This window comes from Arvicola amphibius, chromosome 5 (assembly GCF_903992535.2).
Source record: "Arvicola amphibius chromosome 5, mArvAmp1.2, whole genome shotgun sequence".
Classification (NCBI taxonomy): domain Eukaryota; kingdom Metazoa; phylum Chordata; class Mammalia; order Rodentia; family Cricetidae; genus Arvicola; species Arvicola amphibius.
The window spans coordinates 77,217,185-77,234,006 of NC_052051.1; the positions used below are offsets into that span (position 1 = coordinate 77,217,185).

Genomic DNA, 16,822 nt, shown 5'->3' on the forward strand with positions numbered 1-16,822 from the left:
AGTTCGAGACCAGCCTGGTCTACAAGAGCTAGTTCCAGGACAGGCTCTAAAGCTGCAGAGAAACCCTATCTCGAAAAACCAAAAAAAAAAAAGAAATATACACTGTAATATGGCATATATATATGTGTGTGTGTGTGTGTGTGTGTGTGTGTGTATGTATATACACACACACACACACACACATATATATATATATATAATGTTTTAAACAGAGGTAGAAGCATATATGTATACAATATTCAATATAATTTAACTATTTTGTATCCATACACAAAAATCTATGCCAATGTAATCATCTATAAACAATAACTCACAAATACCAATCTATTATCCCATCATCCTTTATTTTTTGCTAAAACATCTCTGAGCTTATAAAATCCTCCCCAAACCCTCATTAGTATACTAATTATAATCAACCCCTAAATGATGTCCCTAAACCTGAGGACCAACTTTACTGGGAGAGGGGATATCATTCTCTAAAATGAGACTCTTAATCTCAGGGTCTTGGGTTCAAGCCCCATGTTGGCCACAAGATAATATGCAAAACAATCCCACACCAGTTTGAATTCAAAGGTTATTTATCTGAGGGGGAAAATCTTACAAACCACCATCCTACATGACAGCCAAAAAAGGAGTCTAGTTGATGGAGCAAGAGAATGAGCAGAGGGCTGCTGCTGCTTTTTAAAGAGGAAGAGACCACACCCCAGTGGGCTGGTATCTCAGAGGCTCTTGGCTAAAGGAACTAAAGGTGCTCCCACAACATTTCTCAGTATTTAACCAGCACCAAGGTAGAAAAACAAAGAGGTGATTGACTGTGCCTTGTGCCACTGGTTGTGCTGCAACTAGTTATGACTTTGCAAACATGACACCTGGTGGACAATAAAGATTATGACACCTAAAACAATTTACCAGACCACATAACAGGTAAATATTTTATTAATAGATGAATAAACTTGAATGTTATATAATAGCAGACAACATTACCACTGAGAATTTAAATAACTTTCTTGTAATACTATGGATTATATTCTGCAAGACTTAAATGTTTATTGTGAAACATCCATTTATTGAATATTGGGACTTTTTTTCTTCATATTATATCCTTAAGATAATGATTTGATAACAGAGACAAGAATAAGGTAGATTTAGAAATGATACAGTCTTTACAGACTAATAATTAATATCTATTTGAAAGGATTACTACCATTGAGAATCAAAAATTACCTGAAAAATTGATACTATTGTATCAATTGATACTTTGATACTTTGACAGACAAAATTGAATCCACATAAAATGAATCCACATAAAAGGGTACTGAGAAATTATCTGAAAGAATTCATACTGAAAAATTTGACAATAAACTTGTTAAAAAGTTATGATAGGTTATCATATAGAGTATCTTTCCAGGAAGGGAATTGCATGCTATCCAAATAGTGTCCAAGGATGAGGTGTTATTTTTAAGAAAAAACATCAGACCTTGGAATTACATGTGCAGAATGGGACCAGAGGCAAAATGCCTCAATGAAATCACTAGAAATATATATAGGCCAGGAGATTCAGGCTTTACAAAAACTTTTACAGTAGTAAAATGTTTTGAAACAAGTGAGGAAATTATTGGAGCTGATAAACAGGGAAAGAAGTTACAAGGACAGTATTTAACATCAACAGTAGCTGTCAGAGATGACTTACCAAGAGTTTGAGCTACCTACCCTGTAATCTACTCTCACAAAGCATCAAATTCTAAAGACCCAAAAGGATCCAAAAAGAAAAATGGATTCCTAAAACTTCTAAAATTCTAAAAGAAATTAAACAAGCAGTAGTAACTTATGTCTTGCATTCCACATTTGTTAGTGAGATGGTAAAGTCATGGACTTCTAGCATTAAAGCCATGCCACATGACTGGCTTCAGATAGTTTCAGCAGTCCTGTATGACATGCCTCAATTGATGTGAAAAATGCTATTTTGGAGAAGAAACAAAAATTTAGAAAAACATGGAAAAGCAAAAGGACTTGAGACATCCCAAGATCAAATTTTTTAAGGGCACTTATGCTGACTCACAGGCTCAAGCTCTTTACTATAAACAAATCTTGTCCCTATGCCACAAAGCAATCTTAAATGCTTGGGACAGGATTCAAGAATGAAGAAAACTATTTGAATCATATACCAGGGTTAAGAATGCTTTAGTGACTTTTTACAAAGATTCACTAAGGATGTACAAATAGGAGTAACAGGCCCATATGCTAAATGAGTACTTATTGAATCTCTGTCTTTTGAAAATGCCAACTAGAATGCAAAAAGATACTTGGACCTTTAAAGGTTAGATCAGCACCAATGGATAAATGGATCCTGCATACAATGAACATTGAAACATTTGACTATAATACTGAATCTTGGGTAGGGGAAGCAATTTCCAAAGATATGAGGATACATAAAAATGACAAATGTTTTAATGGTGGTAGAACATGACATCTGAGAAAGTATTGCAGATAAGGAATACCTAGAAATAATATCTCCTCATGAAATGGCAAAAAAGGTATCAACATCTAGATTATGTAGAAAGTGCAGCAAAGGCCAACAATGGACCAATGAATGCAGATCAACAAAAGACAGACTTGGCAACCAGCTACCATCAGGAAAATCCTTGGAAGGGGCCTCTTGCAGACCCCAAGTCAAAGGAGGTTCAGTCATTCCCAGTAGCTGTGGAACACATTTTTCATGAGGTAAATTAAAAAATCCAGAGCATTCTGTAAAAAACCATACTGTTCTGGATGATGTAATATGCAAGGAGAATAAATAAAACATTTTAATAGGAAATAGGAAATGTATATTCTTGCAGACTTCTATAAATGATCAAAACCAAATCTAAGAGTGTATATAAATGGCATTGTAATTATTGATTAGATAGACACTGTTGCAGATATGAGTATCATTACCCCAGAATGTTGGCATCCAAATTGGCCTCTTCAAGAGGCAGATGTTCAATTACTAGGAATTGAAACCCTATCTCAAGTAAAATAAAGCATGAGATGAGTTGAATGCATAGGGACAAAAGGACAAAGAGGAAGGCTGAGACCATATATGGCTAATATTGCAGTGAATTTTTGGGGTCATAACCTGCTGGTGCAATGGAATACCAAGATTAGCATTCCTGCAGTCTCTAAAACACATAATTCTTGGAAGGATATAATAAGATAGTATATACAAAGGTCACCAACCATTCAACCTTTATAAGAACACAAAGCAACTAGCAAACTTTTATATGTACAAATGGCCCTAACTTTAAAATGATTAACTGAGAAACCAATATGGGTTAAGCAATGGCTTATAGCTTAAGAAAAGCTGCAAGCTTTAGAACAACTGGTAAAAGAGCAACTAGAGGTTCACCATATTGTACAATCAACCAACCCTTGGAATTATCTTATATTTCTTGTTAAAAAGAAATCTGGTAAATGGGAAATAATAACAGATCTAAGAGCCCTCATAAAGTAATTCACTCTATGGGCCCTTTAAAATCTGGAATTACTCTGATTTCTCTATTTCAAAAGATGGGTTCTTGATTAAAAAGTTTGTTTCTTCACTATACCTTTACAAGAAAAGGACGGAGAAAAAATTGCCTTCACAGTGACTACTTATAATAATTCTCAGCCTACTAAACAATGCCGATGGACCATCCTTCTATAGGATATGCTCAATAGCCCCACCCTATGACAATATTTTGTAAATCAGCCATTGGAAATAATTTGTAAAAAAAAAAAATCTAAATCTATAATTTACCATTATATGGATGCCATTTTGCTATCTGATTCAAACATAGATACTTTAGAATGTTTGAAAAATAAAGAAAGTTCTGCCAAAGTGGGGTTTACAAATTTCTCTTGAAAAAATACAGCAAGGAGATTCTGTCAATTATCTAGGTTAGAAAAATATGTTTACAGAAAATTAGAACAGAAAAGGCACAGATTAGAGAGACTGATTTTGAACTTGTAATGACTTTCAAGAATTGTTAGGAGATATTTCCAGTCTATGACCAGCTCTTGGGATAACACCAGATCTAATAGTTTATATAAACAAAACCTTAGATGGTGACAAAGATTTAAATAGTCCCAAAGAATTAACTGAAGTTGAAAAAGAAATTGATGATTATTGAGAAAAAATTACAGGATGCATATGCATATGTGGATAGGTAAATTCCAAACTTAATTGCATTCTTGTCATATTGCCTTCCAGAAATTCCCCTACAGGAATTTTAATGAAAAGGAAAAATACTTTCTTAGAATGGATCTTTTTACCATATAAACTAAGCAAAAAATTAAAAACTTATGTGGAAATTTCTCTGAATTAACTTTAAGGGAAAATTGAGACTTTGTCAACAAGCAGGTATAGACTCAGCAGAGATCATAGTGCGTTTTACTAGAAATAAATGCAAATCAAAACAACATTGAGATACCATCTTACGCCTGTCATAATGGCTAAAATCAAAAACACCAATGACAGCCTTTGCTGGAGAGGATGTGGAGTAAGGGGTACACTCATCCATTGCTGATGGGAATGCAAACTTGTGCTACTGCTTTGGAGAGCAGTGTGGAGGTTTCTCAGGAAATTTGGGATCCACATACCCCAGGACCCAGTAATCCCACTCTTGGGAATCTACCCAAGAGATGCCCAATCATATTACAAAAGCATCTGTTCAACTATGTTTATAGCAGCATTATTTGTAATAGCCAGAACCTGGAAACAACCTAGATGCCCTTCAGTGGAAGAATGGATGAAGAAAGTGTGGAATATATATATATTAGAGTACTACTCAGCGGTAAAAAACAATGACATCTTGAATTTTGCATGCAAATGGAGGGAAATAGAAAACACCATCCTGAGTGAGGTAACCCAGGCCCAAAAAGATGAACATGGGATGTACTCTCTCATAATTGGGTTCTAGCCATAAATAAAGGACATCGAGCCTATAATTCGTAAAAAATCCTAGAGAAGCTATATAAGGTGAACCCAAAGAAAAACATATAGTTATCCTCCTGGATACTGGAAGTAGACAAGATTGCCGGACAAAAAATGGGAACATAGGGGTGGGGTGGGATGGGGGGAGGGGGGATGGGGAGAGAAAAGTGTGAAGTGGAGGATGGGAAGAGCCTGGGGGAATAGGATGGTGGGGATATAGGAAGGGTGGATATGGGAACAAGGAATTATATATCTTACTTAAGGGAGCCATTCTAGGGTTGGCAGAGACTTGACTCTAGAGGGGTTCCCAGGTGTCCAGGAAGACGCCCCCAGCTAGTTCCTTGGGCAGCTGAGGAGAGGGTGCCAGAAATGTCCAGATCCTATTGTCATACTCATGAATATCTTGCATATCACCATAGAACCTTCACCTGGCATTGGATGGAGAAAATGACAGAGCCCCACTTAGGAGCACCGGACTGAGCTCCCAAGGTCCTGATGAGGAGCAAAAGGAGGGAGATCATGAGCAAGGAAGTCAGGACCGTGAGGAGTGCGTTCACCCATTGTGACGGTGGGACAGATCTAACGGGAGACCACCAAGTCCAGTTGGAATGGGACTGATGGAACAGGGGACCAAACCGGACTCTCTGAATGTGGCTGACAGTGGAGGAGGACTGAGAAACCAAGGACAACAGCAATGAACGTGAACTCTACAGCATGGACAGGCTCACTGTGAGCCTTGTCAGTTTGGTTGCTCACCTTCCTGAACTTAGGTGGAGTTGGGAGGACCTTGGACTTAACATAGTGAAGGGAACCCTGATGGCTCTTTGTCTTGGAGATGGGTGGAGTGGGGGTATGGGTGGAGGGGAGGGGAGGGAAGGGGGAGTAGGAGGGAAGGAGATGGAAATCTTTAATAAAAAAATGAAAAAAAAATTTAAAAAAGTATTGGAAGACAATGAACTTTGGCAAAAACTCAGAAAGACAATTGTCACATGGACTCACTCATATGTGGTTTTTAAAGAACCTCTTAATATAGTTACTGATTACACAACGTAATGCACAAATTGATTGATTACTGTTTGGAAGTGTGTTGAAAGCCACTGAATTTCATAAGAAACATCATGACATAGCAAAGGTGTAAAGAAAGAGTTTTCTATTACATGGCAACAAGCTAAGGAGATTCTAAAGAGTTGTTCTACTTGCTCTTTCTATAACCAAACTTGCTACCTATAGGGAGTAAACCAAAGGGTACTCAAAGGAATGAAATCTGTCAGATGGATATGTTCCACTTTGAAAAGTCTGGAAAATTAAAATATGTACCCCACACCATTGACACTTATTCAGGTTTTCAATGGGCAATTGCTTTGAGTTCAGAAAAGACTAATTCAATAATCACACACATATTAGTAGTTATGGCCATCATGTACATACCTGAACAAATAAAGACAGTTTATGGCCCAGTATTTTTCTCTATTAAAATGAAACATTTTTTTGCTTTTTATGTTACAAAGCATATTGCAAGTATACCAAACAATTCCTACAAGTCAGGCAATTATAGAAAAATCAAATCTAAAATGAAGTATATGTTAAACAAACAGAAAGGGATGGAAAATTACCCCAGAAATGGATTACATAATGCTTTATTAACCTTGAATTTTCTTAATGCAAATAAGAAAGGAGCCAACAGCAGTGGAGAGACACTAGATAATAGAAAAGTCTGCTAAATTAAATCAGCCAGTGTATTTCAAAGATGTGTTGACCTCACAATAGAAACCAGGTAATGTACTACATTGGAGAAAGGGTTTTGCTCTTGTTTCAACAGGAGAAGAAAAGTTATGGATACCATCAAAATTAATAAAGATTTGGCTTGAAAAAAAGAGAAATCTCTTGAGAATAAGAAATGATGACTCATCCTCAGGTGACAATCAATAAGGTGGTAAGGAAATCTCATAAGGGTTGTTGCAGGGTTATGTTCTTGTCTTTGTAGGAAAATACTCATCTTCAAAAAGTTAAGAGACCCTGGACATCTGGATGCCTAAAGAAGGAAAGAAGGAAAGTCCAGATAGGATCACCAAACAAAGAGAATTATCACTTATGAGGACAAGTCATCTGAGGGTAAGAATTTCTGAGTACTAACTAAAACAATAGTCATGACTCACTTAAAAATCAAAACTGGCTTTAGAATTTTACAGTAGCTCTGTCTTTCTCTAATTTCAGGCTTGTTGTTAAAATAAAAATTCAGAGTTTCTATCTCATGTCAGGAGACATGGTATGGGATAGAAAGAAAAAGAAATTTAGAAAAAAAATTACTTTTGTCCATACCTATTTTTGTCTCTATTGTACCTTGAGTTTCCCACCTTTCTATATTCTCCCCTCCCATAAACCAAAGCAGTTTCTTTAACTAAACAATCATAATAAAACATAGTCACAAAATAAAGAGCACCACATATAGAATTTAGGGCAATTACCAAACACAGTGTAAAGAAGTTGTTTAGAAATTGATTTGAATAAATCAAATACATAAAAAAATCTGAGTCGATATGGCAAAATTAAACAAACTTTGTGTTAGATTATGTTTCACAATTAAGGTTAAATTTGAAAAACAATATCACTTTGGTACCAAAAATGAGAAAGAAAAAAGAAAAGTAAATATTTCTAGTCAGCATATAGGCCTTTATGAGAAGAACAATGTTAAAAATGAAAAGTGTCATGCTAGATACTGAGGTAGGTTGTTTCCCAATTTCCTGAGAAACTGCCACACTGATTTCCAAAGTGGTTGCACAAGTTTGCATTCCCACCAGCAATGGATGAGTGTTCCCCTTACTCCACATCCTCTCCAGCAAAGGCTATCATTGGTGTTTTGGATTTTAGCCATTCTGACAAGTGTAAGATGGTATCTCAAAGTTGTTTTGATTTGCATTTCCCTGATCACTGAGGAAGTTGAACATGACCTTATGTGTCTTTTGGCCATTTGAACTTCTTCTGTTGAGAATTCTCTGTTCAGTTCAGTGCCCCATTTTTTAAATTGGATTAATTAGAAATTTAAAGTCTAGTTTCTTGAGTTCTTTATATATTTTGGAGATCAGACCTTTGTCTGATGCGGGGTTGGTGAAGATCTCCCAATCAGTAGGATGGATGCCATTTTGTCTTAATGATAGTGTCTTTTGCTTTACAGAAGATTCTTAGTTTTAGGAGGTTCCATTTACTCAATGTTGCCCTTATTGTCTGTGCTATTGGGGTTATATGTAGGAAGTGGTCTCCTGTGCCCATGTGTTGCAGTCTACTTCCCATTTTTTCTTCTATCAGGTTCAGTGTGGTAGGATTTGTATTGAGGTCTTTAATCCATTTGGACTTGAGTTTTGTGCATGGTGATAGATATGGATCTATTTTCATTCTTCTACAGGTTGACATCCAGTTAATTTAGCACCATTTGCCGAAGATGCTTTCTTTCTTCCGTTGTATACTTTAAGCTCCTTTGTCAAAAATCAGGTGTTCATAGGTTTGTGGGTTAATATCTGTGTCTTCTATTCGATTCCATTGGTTGACTTCTCTGTTTTTACGCCAATACAAATCTGTTTTCATTACTGTAGCTCTGTAGTAGAGTTTGAAGTCAGGGATGGTAATGCCTCCAGAAGTTTCTTTATTGTATAGAATTGTTTTGGCTATTCCAGCAATACCACTCTTGGAAATATACCCAAAAGATGCCCATTCATACTAAAAAAGCATTTGTTCAACTATGTTCCTGGCAGCATTATTTGTAATAGCCAGAACCTGGAAACAACCTAGATGCTCTTCAATGGAAGAATGGATAAAGAAAGTATGGAATATATACGCATTAGAGTACTACTCAGTGGTAAAAGAAACAATGACTTCTTGAATTTTGCATGCAAATGGATGGAAATAGAAAACACTATCCTGAGTGAGATAACCCAGACCCAAAAAGATGAATATGGTATGTATTCACTCATTTGTGGACTGTAGCCATAAACCATGGAAATTAAGCCTATAGTTCACAAGCCCAGAGAAGCCAAATAACAAGGTGAACCCAAAGAAAAACATATATAGATCCTCTTGGAAATTGGATGCAAACCATATTGCCGGGCAAAAGTTGTGAGCATAGGGGTGGGGGCAGGGGTGGGGATGAGGTTGGAGGAATGGGAGAGGGAGAGAGAAAAGCAGAAAAGGAGAAGGGAAGGAATGGCAACAGCTTGGGGGAATGGGAGGGTGGAGATGGAGGAAGGGCAGATATTGGAGCAGGGAAGAAGATACCTACATTAAGTGATCCATTTTAGGGTTGGCAAGAGACTTGGCTCTAGAGGGGATCCCAGGTGTCCAAGGGGTTGTCCCAAGCTAGGTCCTTGGGCAGCAGAGCAGAGGGTGCCTGAACTGTCCTTGCCCCACTATCACACTGATGATTATCTTGAATATCACCATAGAATCTTCACCCGGCAAAGGAAGGAGACAGAGACAGAGACTCAGAGCAACGGACTGAGCTCCCAAGTTCCAGTTGAAAGGCAGAAGGAGGGAGAAGATGGGCAAGGAAGTCAGGACTGCGAGGTGTTGGTCCACCCACTGAGACAGTGTTCCTATTCTAATGGGAGCTCACCAAATCCAGCTGGACTGGGTCTGAATGAGCATGTGATCAAACCGGACTGATTGTGGCTGACAATGGGGATTGACTGAGAAGTCATTGATAAAGGCACTGGGACTTGTTTTTATGGCATGTTCTGGCTTTTTTGGACCCCAGTCTATATGGATGCACAGCTTCCTAGGCCTGGATGTAGCGGGGAGGAGCTTGGACTTCCCACAGGGCAAGGTTCCCTGCCCTCTCTCAAGCAGAGAGGGAGAGGGGGGAGGGAGTATGGGGGAGCAGGAGTTGATTGGGAGGAGGGAAGAAAGTGTAAATATTTAAATGGAAAAAAATGTATAGAATGAACAAAAAAAAATTGTCATGCTCTGAATGTTTAAAAATAACCTTTCATTGAACAAAATGGAGTCTTTGGATGAAGACTACATGAATCAAATAGAAGAAAAGCGAGTTCTTGCTTAAATTAAAATAAGGTATAGATTTCATTATGCTGATATTTCTATGCTATGTATTTTTACTAGTATCATTTGTAATAAGACTTAAAGTCCCCAGAGAGATCTCACACATAACTGCTAATCATTCAAATTTAGAGAATCCTATGGTGAAAATTATTATTGTACCAATATTTCATATGGACAAGTATTTTCATGCCAATATTAAACTAAATCATATAATTTATCTATCAACAGTTTCTTGGAATTAACAGCAATATTTGCACCAACTGCCAAAATGAATAAAAATTCATGTTCATAGCTGTATTTTTGAAAATTCGAATGTATATGTCTTGAGTTGATTTGTAAATATATTCCAATTATAAATAACCTCATATTTTATCATTTTTAAATTATGTGATTTACACAAATATGAACACAAGGACATTGATATGTTCTTTTCTTTTTCAATGTAAAACTATCCAAAATACTTTCTTTAGCAAAAATAATGATTTAATTATGTTCTTTGCTCAATATTTTTTTAATTGCATGAAATATATTTTCCAAATTTTTATTTAAGGTGTCATCTATATTTGACAGTAAGATGAGTTTCGTGTTGATAACATTAAGATGGATTTTGTATCTTTTTTTATATGGTTTAATTTTTTATATTTAAAAATTTCCATCTCCTTCCCTCCTCCTCCCCCTTCCCTCCCCTCCCCTCCATCCATACCTCCCCTCCCTCCCTCTCCAGGCCAAGGAGCCATCGGGGTTCCCTACTCTATGTTAAGACCAAGGTTCTCCCAACTCCCCCCAGGTCCAGGAAGGTGATCAACAAAGCTGAGAAGGCTCCCACAGAGCCCGTCCACGCCATAGAATCCAAGCTCAGCGCCTTTGTCCTTGGCTTCTCAGTCAGCCTCCACCGTTGGCCACATTCAGAGAGTCCGGTTTGGTCTCATTTTCTATCAGTCCTATTCCAACTGGAGTTGGTGATCTCCCGTTAGTTCTGTCCCGCTGTCTCAGTGGGTGAACATACCCCTCACGGTCCTGACTTTCTTTCTCATGTTCTCCCTCCTTCTGCTCCTCATCAGGACCTTGGAAGCTCAGTCCGGTGCTCCAATGTGGGGCTCAGTCATTTTCTTCATCTATCGCCAGGTGGAGGTTCTATGGTGATATGCAAGAAATTCATCAGTATGGCTATAGGAACTGGCCTTTTCAGGCTCCCTCTCCTCAGCTGCCCAAGGAACTAGATGGGGGCGTCTCCCTGGAAACCCGGGAACCTCTCAAGAGTCAAGTCTCTTGACAACCCTCTGATGGCTCCCTAAATTAGATATATGTTTCCCTGCTCCCATATCTACCCTTCCTGTATCCCAAGCATCCCATTCCTCCGACCTCCCCCCATTCTCCCGTTCACGCTTTTCTCTCCCCATCTTCCCTTGGCCCCGTCTCTCCCCACCGTCAAGTTCCCAATTTTTGCCAGGGGATCGTGTCTACTTCCAATATCCAGGAGTATTACTATATGTTTTTCTTTGGGTTCACCTGTTGAGGGAGCTCCTTCTCCTCCTTCAGCCAATAGCCGCAGCTGAGATACCAGCCCATTGGGGCGTGGTCTCTCTTTTTAAAAATGCGGCCACTTCCCTCCGCTTGCTCTCTGGCTTCCCGCTCTGCTTCTGACAACTAGGCTCCCTTCCTGATTGTGCAGAGGGCTGTTGTCTGGGACGGTGATCTGTAAATTTTTTCCCCTTTAAATAAATAACCATTCTATTAATCATAATTCCAAACTGGTGTGGGGTTGTTTGTGATTTACGCCATCATTCACCTTTTTATTATCTTCTCAAGGATCCCGAATTATAGGCTCAATGTCCTTTAATTATGGCTAGAAACCGATTATGAGTGAGTACATCCCATGTTCATCTTTTTGGGCCTGGGTTACCTCACTCAGAATAGTGTTTTCTATTTCCATCCATTTGCATGCAAAATTCAAGATGTCATTGTTTTTTTTACCCCTGAGTAGTATTCTAACATGTATATATTCCACAGTTTCTTCATCCATTCTTCCACTGAAGGGCATCTAGGTTGTTTTCAGGATCTGGCTATTACAAATAATGCTGCTATGAACATAGTTGAGCAAATGCTTTTTTAGTATGATTGGACATCTCTTGGGTAAATTCCCAAGAGTGGAATTACTGGGTCCTGGGGTAGGTTGATCCCGAATTTCCTGAGAAACCACCACACTGCTTTCCAAAGTGGTTGCACAAGTGTGCATTCCCACCAGCAATGGATGAGTGTACCCCTTACCCCACAACCTCTCCAGCAAAGGTTATCATTGGTGTTTTGGATTTTAGCCAATCTGACAGGTATAAGATGGTATCTCAAAGTTGTTTTGATTTGTATTTCCCTGATAGCTAAGGAGGTTGTTTGCTCAATATTTTTATTTGACAATGAAATACTTATTATCCTTTCTTGACAATGAAGTCATCTCTCTGCCTAGAAAGGAGAATATACTCAAAAACACACACACAAGCTTACACATACAACCACACACACATACACACTCATTTATGCACATATATGTGTCTTTAATATATACCCTATATATAAATGTATGAGTATAATACATATTTATCAGAATTCTAAAAATATTACATAAATATAACATAAACTAACAAACTAGGATAATTATTTTTGATGCATCAAGAAAATTTCTTTTTGTAAATTAGACTATCTTCATTTTTTCATAAGAAGAATTAAAGCAGAAGTTTTTCCTTCAAGATTTAATTATAACTAGTGAAAAAAATTAATAAGTTTTATGATTATGATATTCATGTTATGTGCATGTCCATATGTAAGTGAGAGACACATACAACATGGAGGACAGTTGCACATAGTTGCCTGAAAACCCTGGAGATTCTTTGTCCTCTGCCTCAATCTCACTGTACGAAGACTGAGATTATATGTGAGTGTACTGTACCCAGTCTTACCAGGTCAGTATGGATTTTAACTTACATACAGATACTCACAAAGCAGATAATTAACTCACTGAACCATCTCCCCGAACTGCATACTTCTTAATTTACTAATATATAAAAACAAAGCATTGATCTATGAATATAGCAGAATATCATTAGGGATTATTTCATTTGAGGCAGCAAGCACTAAGACTGCATAATCTGCTCCATGGCCTCTGCATGTATATTATGGTTGTTAGCCTGGTAATTTGTGATACTCTTAAGAGTGGAAGTGGGTAAGCTTGTTCCTTGGGCAGCTGAGGAGAGGGAGCCTGAAATGGTCCTATCCTATACCCATACCTTTCATATCACCATCTGGCAATGGATGGAGATAGAGACAAAGACCCACAATGCAGCAATGGACTGAGCTCCCAAGGTCCAAATGAGGAGCAGAAGAAGGGACAACATGAACAATAAAGTTAGGACCGCGAGGGGTGCACCCATCCACTGAGACGTTGGGACTGATCTAATGGGAGCTCACTAAGGCCAGCTGGACTGGGACTGATGGAACATGTAATCAAATCGGACTCTCTGAACGTGGCAGACAAAGAGGGCTGACTGAGAAGCCAAGAACAATGGCACTGGGTTTGGATTCTACTCCATGGACTGGCTTTGTCGGAACCTAGTCTGTTTGGATGCTCACCTTCCTAGACCTGGATGGAGGGGGGAGGACGTTGGACTTCCTACAGGGCAGGAAACCCTGACTGCTCTTTGGACTGGAGAAGGAGGGGAGGGCACAATTGGGGGAAGGGGAGGGAAATCGGAGGAGGGGAGGAGGTGAAAATTTTAATTAAAAAATGAAAAAAAGAGGGGAAGTGGGTGTCAGACTCTGTTGTCTGTTCTTGGGGCACTTTTCCTCCTATTGGGCTACCTTGTCAAGGACTTATGACTTGTCTTATTGTATCTGCCTCTGTCCTGACTGACTGTTGTTTCTTGGAAGCCTGTAATTAAGAATGAGGAAAGAGACACTGAGTGGATCTTAGATAAGGAAGTTGGGGGAAGCTGAGAGGAAAGGAGCAAGGGGAAATGTATTTAGGATATAATTTATGAGAGAATATTTTTTCAATAAAATTATACATATGTATGTATATATAGTATATATAAATATATATAATAAGTCTATAAATAATTGATGGCACAATCTATGCTTACATATTAGAGTTCCTTGTTTTATGATATTTATAATAACATGGACATTATTTTGGCAGTTACATTCTATTCTTACTTGGGTAATATATTTAAATACCATCTAAGCATTCAACATAATATATACAAAAATAAAGAGTCATAAATATTTATAAGCAGAAAAGCAAAATAGGCAATATAGTGAATGATAACCTACTCATTAAAGTAGGAGTTGAGTAAGCACAATTGAGTGCAGAGTAAGAAAAAAGGATGACAGGAAATTCTGCATGTAAATGGAAAATTCTTGAACTCGTAATTGACTAGACTTTGAAAACAGAATATAACCAAAGTTTAATTATTTCTAGCCTAGAAATAATACCATGAACAAATATATTCCACCAATTCCTGTTATATGCTGGTACTGTGGAGTTCAATCAAATTTGTATAATTGTACAGTGAAAGCAACAGAGATTGAATCAACATTCAGCCACCTAATTCATCAATATTAAGCTCTGAAATATGTTGTTTATACTTTAGACAAAATATTTATTCTCTCAAAGTTTCAAATTCCTAAGATAAAAATGAGTATCTATTACAGAAATTTGTAGTTAATATTACATAGAATACCATATATTCTAAACTGGAAATTAATATATTAATTTAAAATGTCCTGACCATTATCATACATTTTATTTCTTATATGAACATTTGGTTATGAAAGAATTTTAGAAACTGTTAGGTATCTAATCAAATAAGGAATTTGTTAATTCAAAAACATAGTTTTAAAGTTTCATTATATTTTTAGCTCTTCATTTCTTTGTGAATGCACGCACAAAGGTTTTGCAGGTACCTACAAAGAGCAGAAAGGGGTGTCAGAGCCATTGCAACTGGAAGTACAGATTGTGAGCCACATGCTATGGATTCTGGGCATGATGACTATGCATGATACTTTCTCCTAAGCATGACAACCTGTACTCATTTCTTTAAGACCTACATGATAAAAGGAGAAAACCAATTTCGGAAAGCTATCATATGACACACACACACACACACACACACACGTACGTACATACCCAGACACACATTACACAAACATGATTGAAAAAAACAGAACACAACATGCTTTTAAAATAAAAAAAATAATGTCATTATATATATATCAGTTTTGACCATATGGAATAAAGTATGAACACTAATACAATGATTAGTATACAGGATATGTTCAATATATAATTCATCATCATGATGTATGCTCCAGCAATGCTTAAGCATGCATGGACAGCCCAACAATGGTGGTTTTTCCAGTTTTCCTATCCTAGGCAGTCCTAGATGCTTAAGTTATTGTCTTATGTATTGTCCCACAGTCTTCCTTTATGCTGTCTATTCAAAATTTTATGACCTTTTTTTTGCCTTATCCTATGCACTCCTCCAAGCAGTGCTATCTTCAGGTTTCTGCTGTCATTTATTCTCATGGCAAGGCCAAAGTATCTCAAGTGCCATTGCCATATCCTGTGGTTCATTTCCCTCAGTAGTTGGAGATGTTTCTTACAGTCATCATTGCACAGCCTATATCTTGGTGTGATGCCTAGAATCCTCCTGAGATATTTCATCTTAAACACATTCAGCCATTGTTCTGAGGAGCCTTTCATTGTTCAGGTTTTGGGGTTTGGACAAAAGAAGTTTGGGAAAAATGAGTTTTACAGGTACCCAGAAAAAAATCATAAGAATACTAGAAAATGCCTATAAAGAAACCTTTGCATCAGCCAAAGTCTGTGGAGAACTCAGTGATCAGTTTCAGACAATGGTAGGAGTGTTGCACGGATGTTCCCTCTCACCACTGCTCTTTAATGTATTCCTGGAATTAATAATAGCAACAGCCCTGGAAGATGAGGAGATAGGCATGCAAATATGTGGTTTGTGAATCAATAACCTGTGTTTCTCTGACAATACAGCACTTACTTGCTGACAGTCCAAATGAGCTACAGCAGATCTTGGAAAATAGAGTGGTGGAAATAAGCGAAAACTTTTTATGAAACTGAACATCGAGAAGACTGAGATACAACACTTGGGATGGGCACACAAGGATTTTAAGGTTGTAATAAAGAATCAGAACCTCAAGCAAACAGTCAACTTTGTCTATCTGGAAGGAAACCTCAGTACCAAGAAGAAAAGTATTTAGGTCATCAAGAGGCAGATAGGGATAGCAAAGGCTGCATTCCAGGCACTGGGAAAGGTCTGGCCAGCAAGAGACATAATGATAACATCAAAATGACAGGTATATGAGACACTTGCCTTTAACTGCCAATATATAACCAAGCTTTTGTAAACTATTGCCATAAATAATATTTATTCACCAATTATCCTCAGTGTTGTCTACTCCAGCTTTCTTATCTCTTAAGGTTATTCATCTCATATAGTTATGCAAACAATCACAAATACAGACAATTTTTATGAAGTGTGCACTTTGAGAATGTACCACAAAGAGAATAAGGTTTAGTGCTGATTTCTATGTCACTCTGTGGTTTGGATTGCAAATAACAAGCTTTATACAAACAATGCAAACACCACGCTCCATTTCTCAAATACTCCTGAATCCCAAGTAAAATATTAGAACTATGCTAAATTTTCAGGTGGGGTATATATTTTACCTATCATTAGACTAATTCTCTATAAAACCTCACAAAATACTCATACTATCAATTAAAACCTAGAAAATTTAGTT

At 37.5% G+C, this 16,822-nt stretch overlaps 1 protein-coding gene across 1 annotated transcript in view; it reads left to right on the forward strand.

Moving 5' to 3' along the window:
- Nucleotides 1–2,517: 2,517 nt before the first annotated feature.
- Nucleotides 2,518–16,822, forward strand: part of LOC119815270 (splicing factor 3B subunit 1-like) — a 171,782-nt gene continuing 157,477 nt past the window's right edge. Inside the window, 1 exon segment of the mRNA XM_042055147.1 lies at nt 2,518–2,721. Within this exon segment, the coding sequence (XP_041911081.1) occupies nt 2,518–2,721 (204 nt within the window).